General features: G+C 40.1%; 1 protein-coding gene across 2 annotated transcripts; it reads left to right on the forward strand.

Annotated features, from left to right (window-relative positions):
* The first annotated feature begins 682 nt into the window (after nt 1-682).
* LOC111253218 (uncharacterized) lies at nt 683-15,586 on the forward strand. 2 transcript variants are annotated; one of them, XM_086992420.1, is made up of 3 exons: nt 683-821; nt 12,548-12,713; nt 12,942-15,586. In XM_086992420.1, exons 2-3 carry the CDS (start codon nt 12,574-12,576, stop codon nt 13,297-13,299), a joined length of 498 nt encoding a protein of 165 aa, XP_086848546.1. In that variant the 5' UTR covers nt 683-821; nt 12,548-12,573; the 3' UTR covers nt 13,300-15,586. The 2 variants fall into 2 exon arrangements, with proteins under 2 accessions (XP_086848546.1, XP_022668067.1); XM_022812332.2 differs by lacking the exon at nt 683-821 and adding an exon at nt 9,615-10,034.
* Nucleotides 15,587-15,669: the final 83 nt, after the last annotated feature.

Genomic DNA, 15,669 nt, shown 5'->3' on the forward strand with positions numbered 1-15,669 from the left:
TTTGAATGGTGCTTCAATAAAAAATAATAGTAACCATTGTACGCTCGAGCTAGAATAAAAGGTTTCTTTGAAGTAGATTGACCTCAAGTTAAGATACCACGAAGTTCGCATAGGAAATACGAAAAATCGCTTAGTAACGCTATAGTTCGGCCGGTTCCAATCAGAAAATAACAAACGTCCCCGTTGTGTACTGTCATATATGTCAATAACATAGAAGCAGTCGTGAGGATTGCTATTCTCTAATTTAAGTTGGCTGAACTGTAGCATTAAATATGAGCGATTTATAGTGTGTTCGTTATAGAATAGAATATTTAGCCTTAATTAATACCGGCTTAAAAGAACGTCTTGACGTGTACTAGATTTGGCAAAGCAGCACCCCCATTACTAGTTTACTTAATAATTAAACAAATTGTTATCTGTAGTTAACGTGTGGGCTATTCATAAAAAATAGGTATCAGCAATCTAAATACTACAGCTAAACAGTTAGTATTCCCTCGTTTTCCTTTCTATGGTTGGACTCATCGTTGTTACTGTCTTCGTTAATTGCGTCATTGATAGAACACTCTTTGTGGCATGGCAAAGCACGCGCTCGGTGGCGCCTCTTTTGAATGACTTACGTTTTCAGTATTTCCAGATGGCGCTGTTCTTCCTGTCGTCTGCACGTCGTTTCGATCCACTGTTGAGTTCATTACGTTATAGTTAAATGGCTTACGAGGTGTGGTGGCGCTGCTTAGCAACTGCATCGCTGGCCTAAATGTCCACTATTCTGTAATTCAATCACCGTTTTCATCATGGCTAAAACACAAAAAAGTTGACATCAAGTAAGTATGTACGATTGGCTAGCCACTCTGGTAAATGCGATTTATCAGGCCGGTTATCATCGTAACCCTGCCTTTTTTCTGAGTTACAAAAATTAATTCTTCCGTCTTACATGAGATGTTCCACTTCAGCAAGAATAGATTTTTTTGTCGTGAATACCAAAGCGAAAGTGATGCACTTTTGATAATTTCACAAAAATGTAAAAACCTTTCGTGGACGTATCTTGCGGTAATGAAGCGCCCAACAAATGCAACCTACATAGTTTCGACTATTTAATGTGATTTGGCGCAAAGTACACTATCAACTGGAATGAGGTGACTGGTTATTTCTGTTTGGCATATCCAGTCAACTTACCTATCGTCGATAAGAATACTATTCCATTTTTTCAGGCTCTGCAATCCTAATATGAGGGGTACACAATCTCAAAATCAAGCTATTCAGTAAGAAAATAGTAGAGTATATACTTCACGATCAACTTCGCGATCAAGCCTGTTATATTCTTTCATATATAGAATTGAAGGTTCAAATCGATGCACTAACCACGATAGTGAGTCAAGTCTAATGCAAAAGAAAGATCCATTCAAATGTATAACTTTTTAACTGATGATAATTATGTAAACTAAACGATATAAGTCAATTTTTGAACAGTTTAATTCAACTGATCAGTGCTCATAATCGCTTTATCGTTAAATAGAATGGGGATAGATAACCGCTTGCTTCCTGGACTTCTAGTGGTGTTTGGTTTTTTGGCGGTGGTTCCCTAAATTGAATCTTACTAGCTGCGCGATTTGAGGCTACTAGTTAAATGGATGTACCTTTAACAATTATGCCGGCAAAAGACGACGCACGTCCATTAATCAATGTATCTACCTTTTATATAACGTTTTCGGTTTGGTCACAATTTCTATTGCACTCAAATTTTGTAACGGCTTAACCAAGTACGCCAAGAGGAAGTTGTACGTTCTTGTTTATTGTTGTCTTATTTTCAAATTGTTAGTTGATCGACAAAAATTAATCGAAAACTCTTCCTTATCACCAGAATAATGAGATTTGATCTTCCGCTGTACTGACCATTTTTGCTTAACAGAAATATACCCTATCACAAAGAATAGGAGTAGTTTTCAATGGGTAAGGCCACACTCATTGTCGGCCCTAATGGAAAATTATCTCCGCACATTTTCTACTAAAGCTTTTTAATGTAAGTACAAGAAAAGCCTTTTATATCCTTCTTAGAGTTTTCAGAAGCCAGAGCTAGTATGAAGAGTTGGGGTATCAAGCAAGCTTGTGTCATGTGGGCGCCACGTGCTCCGTGTAGGGATCATGGCTATCTAATTAACCAGTCCATGCTACGCTGATAATACAGAGATGTCAAAACGAAGGAATGATGTGCCACTGTTCAGCTAGACACTTGTTTCCGACACAAATTGCCAAAGGAACTCGTTGCTGCTGATATTTGTCTTTATCTCAACAACATTATACTCGGACGATATTTCAACCGGCCGCCTACTCCTCTGTAGATTAGACTGTTAACCGAATATTAGGTAAGGCCGAATATTGCTAGAACGCATGTGCGATTGTACAATATGAAACTACAAGAAAAAAATTGCAAGCCCAGACACTAATCGATTTTAAGATAAACTGTATGAAAATATCTCGTTCCTTATAGCGCTTATCAACTTCAGAATGCTGCTTCATACGCTGCCTTAAGAGGACATAAAAAATGATGACATTCATGTCAGTCGACTTTCGAACCGTAAGAAGAAGTCCCGTATTAACTACAAACACACTTTTACGGTGAGACCTTTAGGTAAATTGATTAGAGGGGACTCCGGTCGCTAGCTGCTGAAATTGATAATGGTTATCCCTTGCAACAAGTCGAACCATCTTGGGATCTTCAAGAAGGTGGTTATCAATCTGTCATGTTTATCTCATACACTCATATATGTACCGCGTGTCAGGATGCCGCATTGCACCGTAAAACTTTATCTATCGAGTAGCCTGTCTTTATACTGTCGGGTGCTTTACGATACAAAAACCACATGATATAACGACATAGAAATCAGCAAAGTTAGTGAAGCATACTGTATGGATGTGAAAGACCACCAGTCACTGCATGCGTCAGTATATAAAATGCTTTACGCAGTACAACGTGACACACATTGTATTGTACTAACACTTACAGAAGTTATCGTAAGTAAATGTGATATTTAAACTAGTAACACCTTTAACGATTCAACTAGAATAGAAGTGGATGAAATTGTCAGTAACCGAACTCCCCTATTCCAGTTATCTTGCGGCCCGAAACAGCTTCGTGTCGACGCGACGAGCCCTTCCGACTTTGCTAAAGGCATAGGTAGAAAGGACTTCTTTCAAAACAAACTTTGCCCGAGAGCTTAGACGAGGCTGAATTACGAATCTGTTGACCATATAGATTTTTCTTATTAGATGGTTTTGGATATTCTCGAAACGCTTGCATTTCAGCTATGAAACTCAACAGCATAGCAAAGTTGTCACCGCAATTATACTAAGAGTACAAGTTTATTGCTAGTTCAAGAAGTCGAAAGAAAAAAAGAAAAAAAATCCAAAAAAAACAGTGGAGAATCGTCTGTCTGTACGCCGTTCCAGTTCAAAACAAAGAAAAAAGTTGAATACTGATGCGCTAACCGGTCTAACTGCTACCTTAGCATACGAGGCATCGTGAAGGTTGTCGAGTTCAAAAACTGCGGCCGATTATCCCTTAGGACAGCCAATAGCGACACTCGTCGATTTCGATGGTTTAAGGCCTCTTCTCTATATAATATAGAAGAGTACATTTCTATAGAAAATCTTAGAAGAAGCATGAGTTGAACCCTTTACAATTCTGCTTCCGGCAGAATAAGAATAGCAACCTATAATACAACAAGAAACGTTTTCGTATCGTACGTCTATCTACACATTTAGCTTAAAGCAAAATTAGATTCTCTAAATATCGTTCGGCTGACAACAGCATCTCTTCACCAACTGCATTGCAAACATATCTAGAAATGACTTTTTCAACACCTATATAAATCTGCAATGGACTTCCTTCTTACCAAATAATGATAATGGTAATAGTCGTCTTATAAAAATGCCAGCCTCTTTAGAAATATACAATTTAATATAATTTATTTCTGAAATCAATTTTTTATTATCTATAATACTATTATTTTAACATTATTAATAATGTTCGCCCACGGAGATGGTGTCGATTATATTTCCTTTTTTTTTTTTTGGGAACATTTTCATTTGGGAACAGTTACCAACGAGTTACATAACCATTATAAAAATATTCGCAACCCTTAACGAGTCTCCATGGAGCGTACTTGTGAATATATATATCAATATTGTTTCTTTCTTTAGGACAACACAACGTCTATGGCTTTTCTTAGACATACGCATTACCTAATTACTACAAGTTGTTGCAGCCAGCCGATAGTAGTAGCAATAATAACCATTTGTGCTAATTAGATCTCAGAGGGTTTCCACGTTCTTGCGATTGCTGACCAAGTGACTGACTGACATCACGAACTTTGAAAAAAAAATCTACAAAATCTAGATAAACCTAGTGAAATGCAATTCTACATTTAATATTAGCTACATTAATATGTTATCACGATAGCAGGAAAGGATTTTCTATCATCAAACGGCTGGCTCCCGTCACGAGACGAAGTCCCCGTTTATAACCTATGGGTTCCAATCCAGACCACAGCGTGCCCTTGAGGTTAGCAGGCAAATACGTTACCCACTAAGCTGTTATTAATAACACTTAGAATTCCGCCAACTTCACGCCGGTCAACTCGAAGTGCGACGTAATTGGGATTCACTTGGAATGAAGCGCTCTACTATGCAGTATCTATGTTTGTTATTTTCCTGGAGAACAATCAAATAGAGATTTGTCCGAGATCAGTAATAACTCGAGGTTTTTGTCGTCTGCTATTTATCCCAAATTCCTTATGGTGTACAAGCTAATGAAAGCACGACAGTCTCGTATGCTAGTAGCGTATGCGGACATTGACATTTCAGTACTAACGCACCGCCAAAACGCTCTGAAACGACCAGAATATCATCCTAATCGGTATTAAATTTTCTTGGCATTTGCAACGATGGTGTCAGTTTCATATTTTTTTTGCTTATTTCAATTCTATTGATTTCCGCTATTATCATTAAGTGTCTTTTTTTGCAGCTGTTATTCAGTGAGAGTGGTTTGTTTCCATATTACATACATCGCGTACTTATCCGCTAAGTGCCTTTGTTGTCGAACCGCGCACGAAGCTAGCATGAGTATGTTACCCCGAGCCTATTGCGCTCGGACTAGACGTCGCATTCATATAGTATTCTAGAAGACGTCACCAACTACTAGAACTAGTCTCACTGCGTCTACAACAGCTGGTGGTACATGAGGCGCTGTCATCGTTTGGGAACTGGGGGTAATCACCCGGCCGATAAGCTGGCATACTAACAGACCATCGAAGGATTACGTCATCTTGATGGAAATTTACTTAGCACCTCTTAGCCAACTGGTAAATACGAAAATCAGACGCCGATATGTCCGTAGTGACGGTCTTGCTCAAACACGAAGTTCTTGCTTTTGTCGTGGCCGTATGTCCCGGCACCCCGAAGCTTTGCCATCATATCCAAAGCGCCGCTGATACTGCACCCGTGCTAAAAGCTGCTGCTGCTACAGCAGCAATATCAACATCATCACAGCCAAAGATGCACGCACGAATGACCCGAGCTGAAGTGGGGAGGCTGTTCTTACACCCGGGTTCTTCTAGCACGAGGTGCCCTATCGGGCGCAGGCGCCAAGTGCTAGTCCTGAGAAAGTTGCCAGCTGAGCAAGCCGTAAGAAAGCTAGACGACGTACAAACGCAGCAGGTCATCACTATCCATGCGACATAAAAACTTCGTTGATCCATGGATAATGGTGGCAAGGGGGTGGCTGGGGTGGAGCTAGTGGAGAAAATAAAAATGCTTATGAATTACCACTGTCATACAAATATCCCCATCATCCAATCCGCCGTCCTACGATGCGATTTATTTATTTCGTGTTGTTTTCTAATTGTTATGAAATTACAATGGTGAGAGAGTATTTTTGGTTTTATGCATATAGAAATATGTTCGGGGATATTATATATATGTGTATATACACATATATATACACGAATATGTAACGGCAGTGGATAATAAGTTGTCATCATGATAATAAATAGCTGTTTAACACAATGACCATGTTGTTAGAACAATGGTCCTTTACCATCTCTCAAAATCATCGACGCTTTCGAGAATCTTCCTTCCAGTGTAAGTGTTTGCCAGTGTTCGGTACCCTCCACTGGGAATCCCTGCTTGTCTCTGTAAGGTATTTAGTATTATTAAATTAGACAAAATGACTAAGAATTGTTATCTTTCTTCTATTCCAGTTTGTCTGATCCTATATACAGTTTTATGCAGTTATTCAACTTGGAACTCTCTCGTGTATTGGGTTCTTTACCCTTGCGGTGCCTCAAGTAGCTTGTTGGTGGCAGCTTTTCGCATGAACATTGTCCCGGTAAATACTGAAAAGCACCATAAGACATTTCCTTGATCGAATTTCTTGGTATGGCTTGACGTATCAGTAAGAAAACGAATGTGATCCTGTAGTTTCGACAATTAAAGCTACTTCTATATTACGATTTTCGCTGGCTACAATCGGTGCGAGCAAAGTCCTGCCAATCATATGAACCAAGCTTAATATTTTGGTAAAATCCAAGGTCTATTAAACTATTATAGTTTAAATGCAAAAGCTTGCTAAGTTACAGATTTGCATGAGTGCTTACGGCGAAAATCTACCACAGAGGGATGTGGTAAGATGTCGTGGACATGATTTATTTTTTCATCGGAGTTCTTACGATGGCTTTCAAAACGATATTATACTAAAAGTCTTCTTCACTGTGGTCAAAATCACTATCTGACGTATTTAAATCTTTTTTTTTTTTGCCGGGTTACTGAACCAATTACAAACTAATCGCTCCCGCAGTGAACTTGTACAGTTCATATTGCTAGTCAAAAAGGTACTATCCACTTATTTATTGTTTACTTTCTGTGCATTGCCCCTGTAGAGCTTTCGAATTTGCAGTCTATATGATTGCATACTATTTTTTGAAAAAATACACTTAGATAGACAGCTATATTATATGAGCATCGTTTTTGGCAATGCCAATGAACCCTTCGGATACTATTTTTTTACTCCAGCATCGTGGCGAGCTAACGAAAATGTCTTAATCGATTCTAGGAAAAAAATACCTTAATCGTTTGATTGTCTCCAAAAAGTTACTGGATGGTTATTTTTAAAAAGGCCCATTGCCCGCAAAGCCTGTTTAGTCAAAAGCTCTATTGTATGAGTTTTCTATGAGAAAAGTCTACAACTTCTCACACCTAGACAAGTCATTTACTTAATGCGGTGCTAAGAGGTAGCATATGGTTTATCCGGCAAGAACGGCCATCAGCAGCCCCTATCTTTCTACCAGGTTAACCTAAACAGTCGGGGTTGCATTCATCTAAAAAAGTAACTGTTGTAAATAGTGGATGTTTGATCTGTTCATTTTGTGACTGACTTCAAATAGAATAGTTAATAGGTCGCTATCATATAGAAATCCTCTTATTGATTTATACGGACAGCACAGGAAGCGATCTACAGTTTCACGTTTTTGCAGAAAGAGTTCACACGAACAGGCTGATAATAACATAAGATATTTTTGTTTGTCTAAAATTCATATTAAATTATTATAAACAAACTTTTAAGCTCGTGCAAATTATCTGACTTAAAGGTTATTTTTTTTATTTTTTTTTATTTTTATTTATTTTTTTTAAATAACCAGCTCAGGAAACAGAAACGTTATGCTGAACTTGCTTTAAATGTCAATAGACGCTTTCAAGATTTCTAATCTATAAGCTATCGACCTCGTTTCAGGATGTTTTTTGCATATGCTGGTAACATGGCGTCAAACCATCCTACTTGAAAGACTGATGAATGTTCTTTTGAATTCGACTATCGAATTACTAATGATTTTTTTTAATGAGATCAATAGTGGCTGAAAATATTGACACATAATTAAAGATGTAATTTATATCGCACACCCCTGGCTCACCTGCTGGCTGCAAACACAGCTATTTCTTTGTAATTAACTTAATAGTTATGTGCCCGTGTCCGTATACATACATATATGTATATATACATCACTGGCACTTAGCCGGATCCGTCACGATGTTTAACCACACCTGATGCTTCGGGCAATAGCCCGGGCAACGGTTGTTACAACGCGAATGGGCAAAAACCCAAACATCAAATTGTTAGTGTGGCATCAGGGACCCAATACGATTGCACAGTGCTTATATATAGATATGAAAGATCAGCTACGCTACGCCCCGCAGCAGTTGATAATTCTCGCTACTCTCAAGTTTGCGCATAACACTAGGACTGGGAAGACGATGAGCAAAAATCAAATTTCCCTTAGTTATAAGGAGCTTAACAGTTATAATAGAGATTATTAGTGGCTGCCGGATTTCTTATGACGCGTTGTGCTCGCTTGTGGGCCAACATAAGCAGTTCATATCTGTTTCCACCGGTTCCACTAGTCGCTTTATGTAGCCCTGATGACATCGGCACTACTTCCCACTTAGTCCCTAGCGGATCTCAATAGCCAATTTCCAGCACCGAGCAGTAACCAATCGGACCGAAGCTTAGTAAAATGCCGAATGGTTTTTCGCCTGTGGCGTACGCTCTTATTATCTTCTCTGGTTTCCGACAGTTAGATCAAATCGGTCGGCGATTAGATTAAGCCGAATCGGTCAGATCTTCGATCAGAGCGGACAGCTCGAGCTTCGATCGGTTGTCATTTTCTTCACTTTCAGTTAGAGCCGGCAGCGACACTAGCAAGCGTCATGCGATGACTTCTTTCAGACTACGTTTCCTTTCGGAATGTCGACGGCGTCACAACGACGTTCGAGCCAGCACGTCGCAGGCGGCCCTACGTCCTCCGTCGTCGAAAAGGGCCTGTCTGTTGGCGTATAAGAGCTTTGTTTGTTTCAGCTAGCTTGGATGGAATGGCCAGGGTCCTGACCGGGAGTCCATGCTGTGCCCGTCCGATTTGTCTGCCGGTCTATCGTTCGGTTCCCGCTTCCACCTATGTAGCATTCAATTGTCCGGTCGCTGCTCGGTAACATCCGTGCTCGCATAGCCCGCCTACCGGTCAGAACTCAGCTTGCTGTGACGGAACAGCCTGCGACGACGAGACGGTGTGCGTCGTTGTCCGTAACCGCGATTACTCTACCACTTCTATTCCTATAACTATTACTTCTACATCTACTGCAGTCTATGACAGCAATGATGGCGCCAAGGATCAGCCATCACTGACTGCCGCATTGGACGATGGGCGATGAAAGGTAGAATGCTTGCTCGGTCGCGCGCGCACAGAACGCCAACGACGACGATAGCCGTGCGTCAGTCAAATCGTTGTGCGCCCGTGTGGTGTTATGTGGTGCGTTGCCTTCTAAAGCTGTCGTGGTAGCGAACGGCGAGCAGTTGCAATCAGCCTTGCGGGACTCCTGACGACGAAGACGTGAGTCAAAGTTATCGGCTAGTTATCGTTAAGTCCGGCCAATAGATGGAGCCATCATATCGTGGCGAGCAGCAATAGTCTTCGTAAAATTGGCACACGCAGCGCCATCTAGTGGGAAGGCCGACAATGTGCCCAGGGCGTTCATCCAGTGTTGTTGGGCTGGCTGGATCTTTATGCGCGGAGGAATAGTAGTTGTTGTTCGTGTTCTTTGCGGAGGGCTCCAGACAAGAATAGAATGAGTCGATAGAAGCAAATGGCCAAGCCGATGACAGAACAGAGCTGTGGGTTTGGTTGACTTCCGGTGGCGCGGCATGCTTCCAAGCACGCGCCCTCGCTCTCTTTCTCACCCCCGTATCGCGTCGGTGTCAGTACATAAAAGCCGGCGTTCGACGGCATCGGGCGAGCCACAAGGTGCCTCCTGCATCCTTCGACAGCCTTCGGTAGTGAGTGCGTTGCAAGCGAAGGGCTGCTGGCCCCCTTCAGACGGATCTTTGGCTTCATCATCAGTCTTAGTACTCGGTCCTATCTCATCGACCACGTCGAAGTAGCTGCATTGCATTGCTGCTATAATGGCTGGCTACCACCATGGCATCGTTTGGGCTGGTAAGGATACTTTGACCGATTCAGTACGAACTACGGCGTGTTAAATTACGATGTTTTGCCTGATCTTCGTTGGCTACTAGAAAAGACGACAACAGTGAACGGTGCCACCATGCCAATCATAAGCTGACCCTGATGATTACCTATCAATGTTACGTCCGATGTGTCATCGGCGTATGTACATGTCAACTATGGCTATATAGTGTTATGTGTACTGATTATTTGGTGGGGTACATTTAGTGGCGAAACAAACTATTGGCTATCCATCTAGCAGGTCGCTCGCCTGTGCGATTAGGGGTATACTTTTTAGGTTTGGTGAACTAACGCCTCGATGAATTCGAAACGAGTCTTTTGAGAGCGCTTCAAGGTGCGACTAGCAGTCGTTTTCATTGCAGCACTCACCCTGGACTATGTTTACAAAGTAGTGCCTCTAAAGGCTTGCACTTCAGTAGTACATATGATATTATCTATCACATACTATGAGGACCGTTACATAGAGGTGTGTTGATTTTCGTAGAACTCTCTGCAAGCCCATTAGACATGTTTGGGAAGTGAGGATATAAAGCACGCCAATTGTTGCGAAAAAACTTGAGTTCGAAAATTGACTTACAGACAACTATTATACTAATTAGCCTCGTTGTAACCCACCCTAAATAATCGATTGTTAAAATTTAGGTGGCAATAGGTCTGGTATTAACTGGTAAATCCGAGTGAACTAATAGTATGGAAAGGATCTAGGCAAACAATCTATTGCTATCATAATCAGAACTCGCGTAACATGTATCTCGTACGGAAATAGTTAGAGAGAGTTCTGGTGAAAGAAGAAAAATTTGAAATAGAAGTGAGATGCTGCTTAAATATGTTTATTCAGAACTTATAAGCAGTAGATATTACAAATTATTTAAATGAGGTCAACTTTACTTAATTCAGCCGTACTGAGAATTGAATTTCCATCTTTTCATGATTTAACGCTATTTTTGTTGCTTAAATCTCTAACATAAGGAGTTAACGAAAAAGCTGTTCAACGAAAAAGTACAGCCATTTTTTTTTTTCGATTTTGTCTAACGTACCTGAAATTGATTAGTGGCGTATTGTATTAGAGTCCTTACATTCAGCTGATATATAGAAACATATGTATATATAAATCTTTCTATATAAACGACTCGCTGTGTATATTATACGAAGTTAAAAGTGTCACTGCGATCACTGAACTTAGGATTAACAGAAGGACTCGAATCAGAAATGATTATTTCGTGATTAAAAAGTCTGTCTGTTTGGTCCAAAGCCGTCACTTTAAGCTGACTTTCTATGGGCCGCTAGAGTTAGAGAGTTTGAGTAGGCTATGGATGAGGTTCTTTCGATTAGTTACATACGAGTAAATCGCAAAGCTGGAAAATAGGCTGGAAAAACTTTTTTTCGGTTAACGTTTACTTCTATATATTTATATTAGAAAGTTGTTTGCTCTTTTTTTTTAAGAACTTTAGATTTTTTACATGTTGACGGATAACGGGTTAGATGGTGATTTCGTCTGAAATTGTTTAGGAATTAATTAAATATACCTGGTAAACGCTTAGCTGAAATATATATCGATGGAACGGAGAACGAGATACTTGCAGCTAAGAACTACGAGAAGGTGCTCTAATAGGGAAGTGAAATGATCAATTGAGACGGTAACGGATTTGGGTTGCATAAATTGTATCCGATCGGAGCTTATCTTTTTGATGTGTGACTGTAGTGAAATTTGTTCGGGTTTATATTGGCAACTCTAAAGTCAAATTTAGCTATTTCGGTAAGTAGCAGGCTACCATTATAACTGAAGACAATTGAGATGTGTGCGACCAAGTAACAAAACGATTTTATTATTATAGGAGATAAACTACGAGCACGTTAATAATATAACTAAGTTAAATTGACGCGATTACTGATAGAAAGTAGGAAATTAAATGAAATCGATCGTAATTACTGAAGTCGGACAGCTGTAACTGTATATATTTTAACTTTTGTTTAAGTTCAGCTGTTGAATAGCTAATATCAGGAATAGGATACTTACAACAATGTGACAAGTTAACTGGATATTTTAATGAGAAGACCACTTGATCAGGGTAAGGGGTTGAGTGTAGCAGAATGGTAATTCACCGAGCATAGGATAACCCGGTTATAAGCCCAGAGAAACGTGATATCGATAGGGAAATAGATGGTAATACAAGTGCACAATAGAGTCTAAAAGACTTTTGCAATTGAATAACTATAAAGTATAGATCTGCATTTGATTCACAAGTACATGTTCGAATCCGTATTTGCTTCTGTTAAACGAGGCCAACGAAATAACTGGAAAAAGGCATTAAATAGATTGAGGTAACTGTAAAAGTAGTAACTCTTGATACATATACGTTACACTAAACTGGGTGTAAAATCCTCAAACTACTATAATTAGTCAATTATAGTCATTAGACAATGGCAAGACAGGCGCGGGCCTGTCTAGTTCTAATTGTGTACTTTATTCAACTTCCGTTCAGTTACATTTTTGGGCGCTGTGTGGGTGATGGCACAAGGCATGCCAGCCGTCGACCCTGTCGGGAAAGCAGCAGTGGACACAAAAGAGGCCCTTAACGGATCCGAAGCCATCAATTCCACGGAGGCTGCTTCCAGTTCGGGCTTCAGTTGCGAGGGACGAATCTTTGGGTACGTTTGACGAAAGCATTGTCGGCGAACGAAAAAACTGGTTGGCTATTTTAACCCGCCTAGCCCATTTTAGACGTACGGTTCACATTTTTTTTTTTATAAACGAAAATGTGGCATGTGCATTCTATGTGAATGGAAAAGAAGATTAATTGGTCAGCTAAATAATTCTACTTGAAGTGCTATTAACTTAGTAACGGCCGATTAACTTTGGATTTCTGCCACTTGCAGATACTACGGTGACACAAAGAACTGTTCGCTGTTCCATTACTGTGAGCCATTCACAGACCCCGAGAAGAACCAGTTTGTCCTTCATGCCGCCTACCTCTGCCCGAACGAGACGGTTTTCAACCAGCTGTCGTTAACCTGCGTTTATCCAGCAGAAGCACTGGACTGCTCACGTGCTCCTGAATACTACTACGTCAATAGTCACGTTGTGCCAGTTGACAGTTCGGCCGAACAAAGTTCGTCGGCGGAGGCTAGCTCAGTCGAAGTTCAGGACAACAAGGACGGCAAGAACACCAAGGATAGTAAGGAGGCCTTCGAAAAGGCCAAAGACGCTACCGCTGCCGAAACCAAGAAGCCTTAAATATCCTTATGGAACAGTCGGGCTAACGGCAGATAAACTGTAGAACGTATGGTCTGAGGGATGAAACGGAACGAATCAATAGAACAGACACAGGCTATCACAGATATTTACGTAGGCGATCGTTGCTTCGTCGTTGGAGTGCCGTGGTGCAAGCGGTACAAGCCTTAGTATATAATCACCGCCAGAATCGAACCGCCGGCCATTGATTTTTATAGGTATTTCGGCGTTCCTGATGTGCTAATGCTTTATGTATAAACCTTCGGGCATCACTAGAGTGCCTACAGCGAAATGCTATTGCGGCGAGGATGATATTACGGGGTTTAAAGTACGATTTTCCTCGAAGGAGTGCGGATCGCGTTCGGCCGGTCCTACTGTATATATAAATAGGGTGAAAGAACTAGAAAAAAAATGAGGACGGCGTTTTACACGCTGAACGAAGAAGACGCCGCTGAAATTGAAGGAAAGGGAAAATAGCAAATAAACAAAAAAGCAAAAAAACACGTGGTTAGTAAAAGACACGATAATTTGTATTTATTATTTGCAGTTAACGAATAAAATAGACAGGCTAATAAAAATGCTATTGCCAGGAGCTTCGTTTTGGCAAGTGCGAGAAACAATTGTGCTCATTTTTGATTACTCTGAATATTTCTTATGCTGTCTAGTCTAAGAAATATCGCCATAAAGATGTCCAACCAATTAAAATCTATTTTAAATTTAAATTCAAATATAGCACACCTCAGATTATCGTGATTCAACTTCGAATGGAAGTACCCGTTCCTATCGCCAAATAAAAAAAAACTTTGCTAACATGTTATGCAGACCTGATCAAATAACGGAAAGAAAACTTCCTTTAAAGCAAGACACGTAACTTTCCGTTAGTTATGCGATAGCGTTTAGCTAAGAAGACCCACGAGAAATCACGTCAAAACTTACACGCGTTGAACTTACAACTTAAATGCAACTAGCGTAAGCAAATGAAACAGTTGCAAGTCGATGATAATGTACTCACCAAGTGTGAAATGTACGGTTAGCACTGATAGCAGTTGTTGAAAGAAGTCTTAACGCCATGCCATCGGTAAGGCAACGAAGTTACCACTGAATCTGACGGGAACGATAAATGCAGCTGAGTAATCCGCTACACTATAGTTGCTTGATACCGAAAACAAAGCAATATATTATAGTATTTAGTGGTTAGTTTAATGGTAGGAAGGAAAGTAACACCAAGGACAATGATTAATAAATAGGTACACATCTAGCTTTTTGCGGGCCTCAGAAAATGACGTAGGACAAAAGCAATATGGAAAAAAAATCGAATATCTCTCTGTCTATAATACTTGGAAAGCGTATCAAGTTATATTATTATTGCTATTGCGAGATACGATTATATGTCTTGAAAGTTACGACGATTAATAGCGAAAGCGAACAAAATGTACAACAACTGTTACCAAACAGGATAAAACCCGAGATTTTCTCCGTTGAAAAGTTGCTGTTTTCAACCTTTTTCAAAGATACATTCGCCAAAAATTTCCCTTAGAGACATATTATTGCCACCCATGATAAATCTATGGGTAAAGTGTTTCCTCTGTAGTCGTTCGAGTTCGAATCTCGGCATAGACACTCGGTTCTTTGCATGCTGAAAGGAGCCAGCCGTCTTACGGAACACCTAACAGTGGTGCCGGACGTAAAGCCCCAAAAATTTCGAGCTAGAAGGCATAACGATATCGACACTGGTCTTGGATGCCCTTGTAAAAAGTTGAAATGAGAAAATCAAATAATTAAAAAAAAATTTGCAGCAGCAGTTGGTGGTGCTCAAAACCATCCTTACACGTTTTGTATTCTAACGTTATATCCACTGCTCCTTTATTGATCTAGATATATATTCGGTTTTTCTTTCCAACTTTCTTTCTAATGTACAACCTCTAATTTGTATACCCCCGATGTAAATCATTCTTGTAATACCTACATCACATAAAATAATAAGAAATGTAATAATCTTTGATGGCTTCTATCACGACGCATTGACAAAAACTGAGTAAACAGGCACGATTTTCAGTGGCTTACGGCATCTAGAAGCAGCAATATGGATTGATTTGTTCGTATTTAGCGCTCTAGGCACACATTTGTAAGATCAAGTCTCGAACGCCTCAGACGGTTTCTTTAGGGAAAAAACCTTTGAGGGAATTTTCTATGGAACTGAATGGCAAGGATAAATAAAACAGAAGGAATATGCTCTGAATTTATTTTTCTTTAATACAACAAAATAAACTTTGTCAGTGTTAATCTGTGATACGCGCTATCTCTTTTAGTCGTTTGACTAGTTGTTCTCGCTTCATATTCTAAAGAAGAAATAGGAAAAATTCTTTGCTCACG

Source organism: Varroa destructor, unplaced genomic scaffold (assembly GCF_002443255.2).
Source record: "Varroa destructor unplaced genomic scaffold, Vdes_3.0 BEIS01000006.1, whole genome shotgun sequence".
Taxonomy (NCBI): domain Eukaryota; kingdom Metazoa; phylum Arthropoda; class Arachnida; order Mesostigmata; family Varroidae; genus Varroa; species Varroa destructor.

Excerpts from the sequence above, each read along its gene's own strand:
- LOC111253218 (XM_022812332.2), top strand. The coding sequence starts at position 10,001 with ATGGCTGGCTACCACCATGGCATCGTTTGGGCTG. Across the intron at positions 10,035-12,547 it reads CCATGGCATCGTTTGGGCTG|TTACATTTTTGGGCGCTGTG; the intron begins GTAAGGATACTT and ends ACTTCCGTTCAG. Across the intron at positions 12,714-12,941 it reads TGCGAGGGACGAATCTTTGG|ATACTACGGTGACACAAAGA; the intron begins GTACGTTTGACG and ends TGCCACTTGCAG.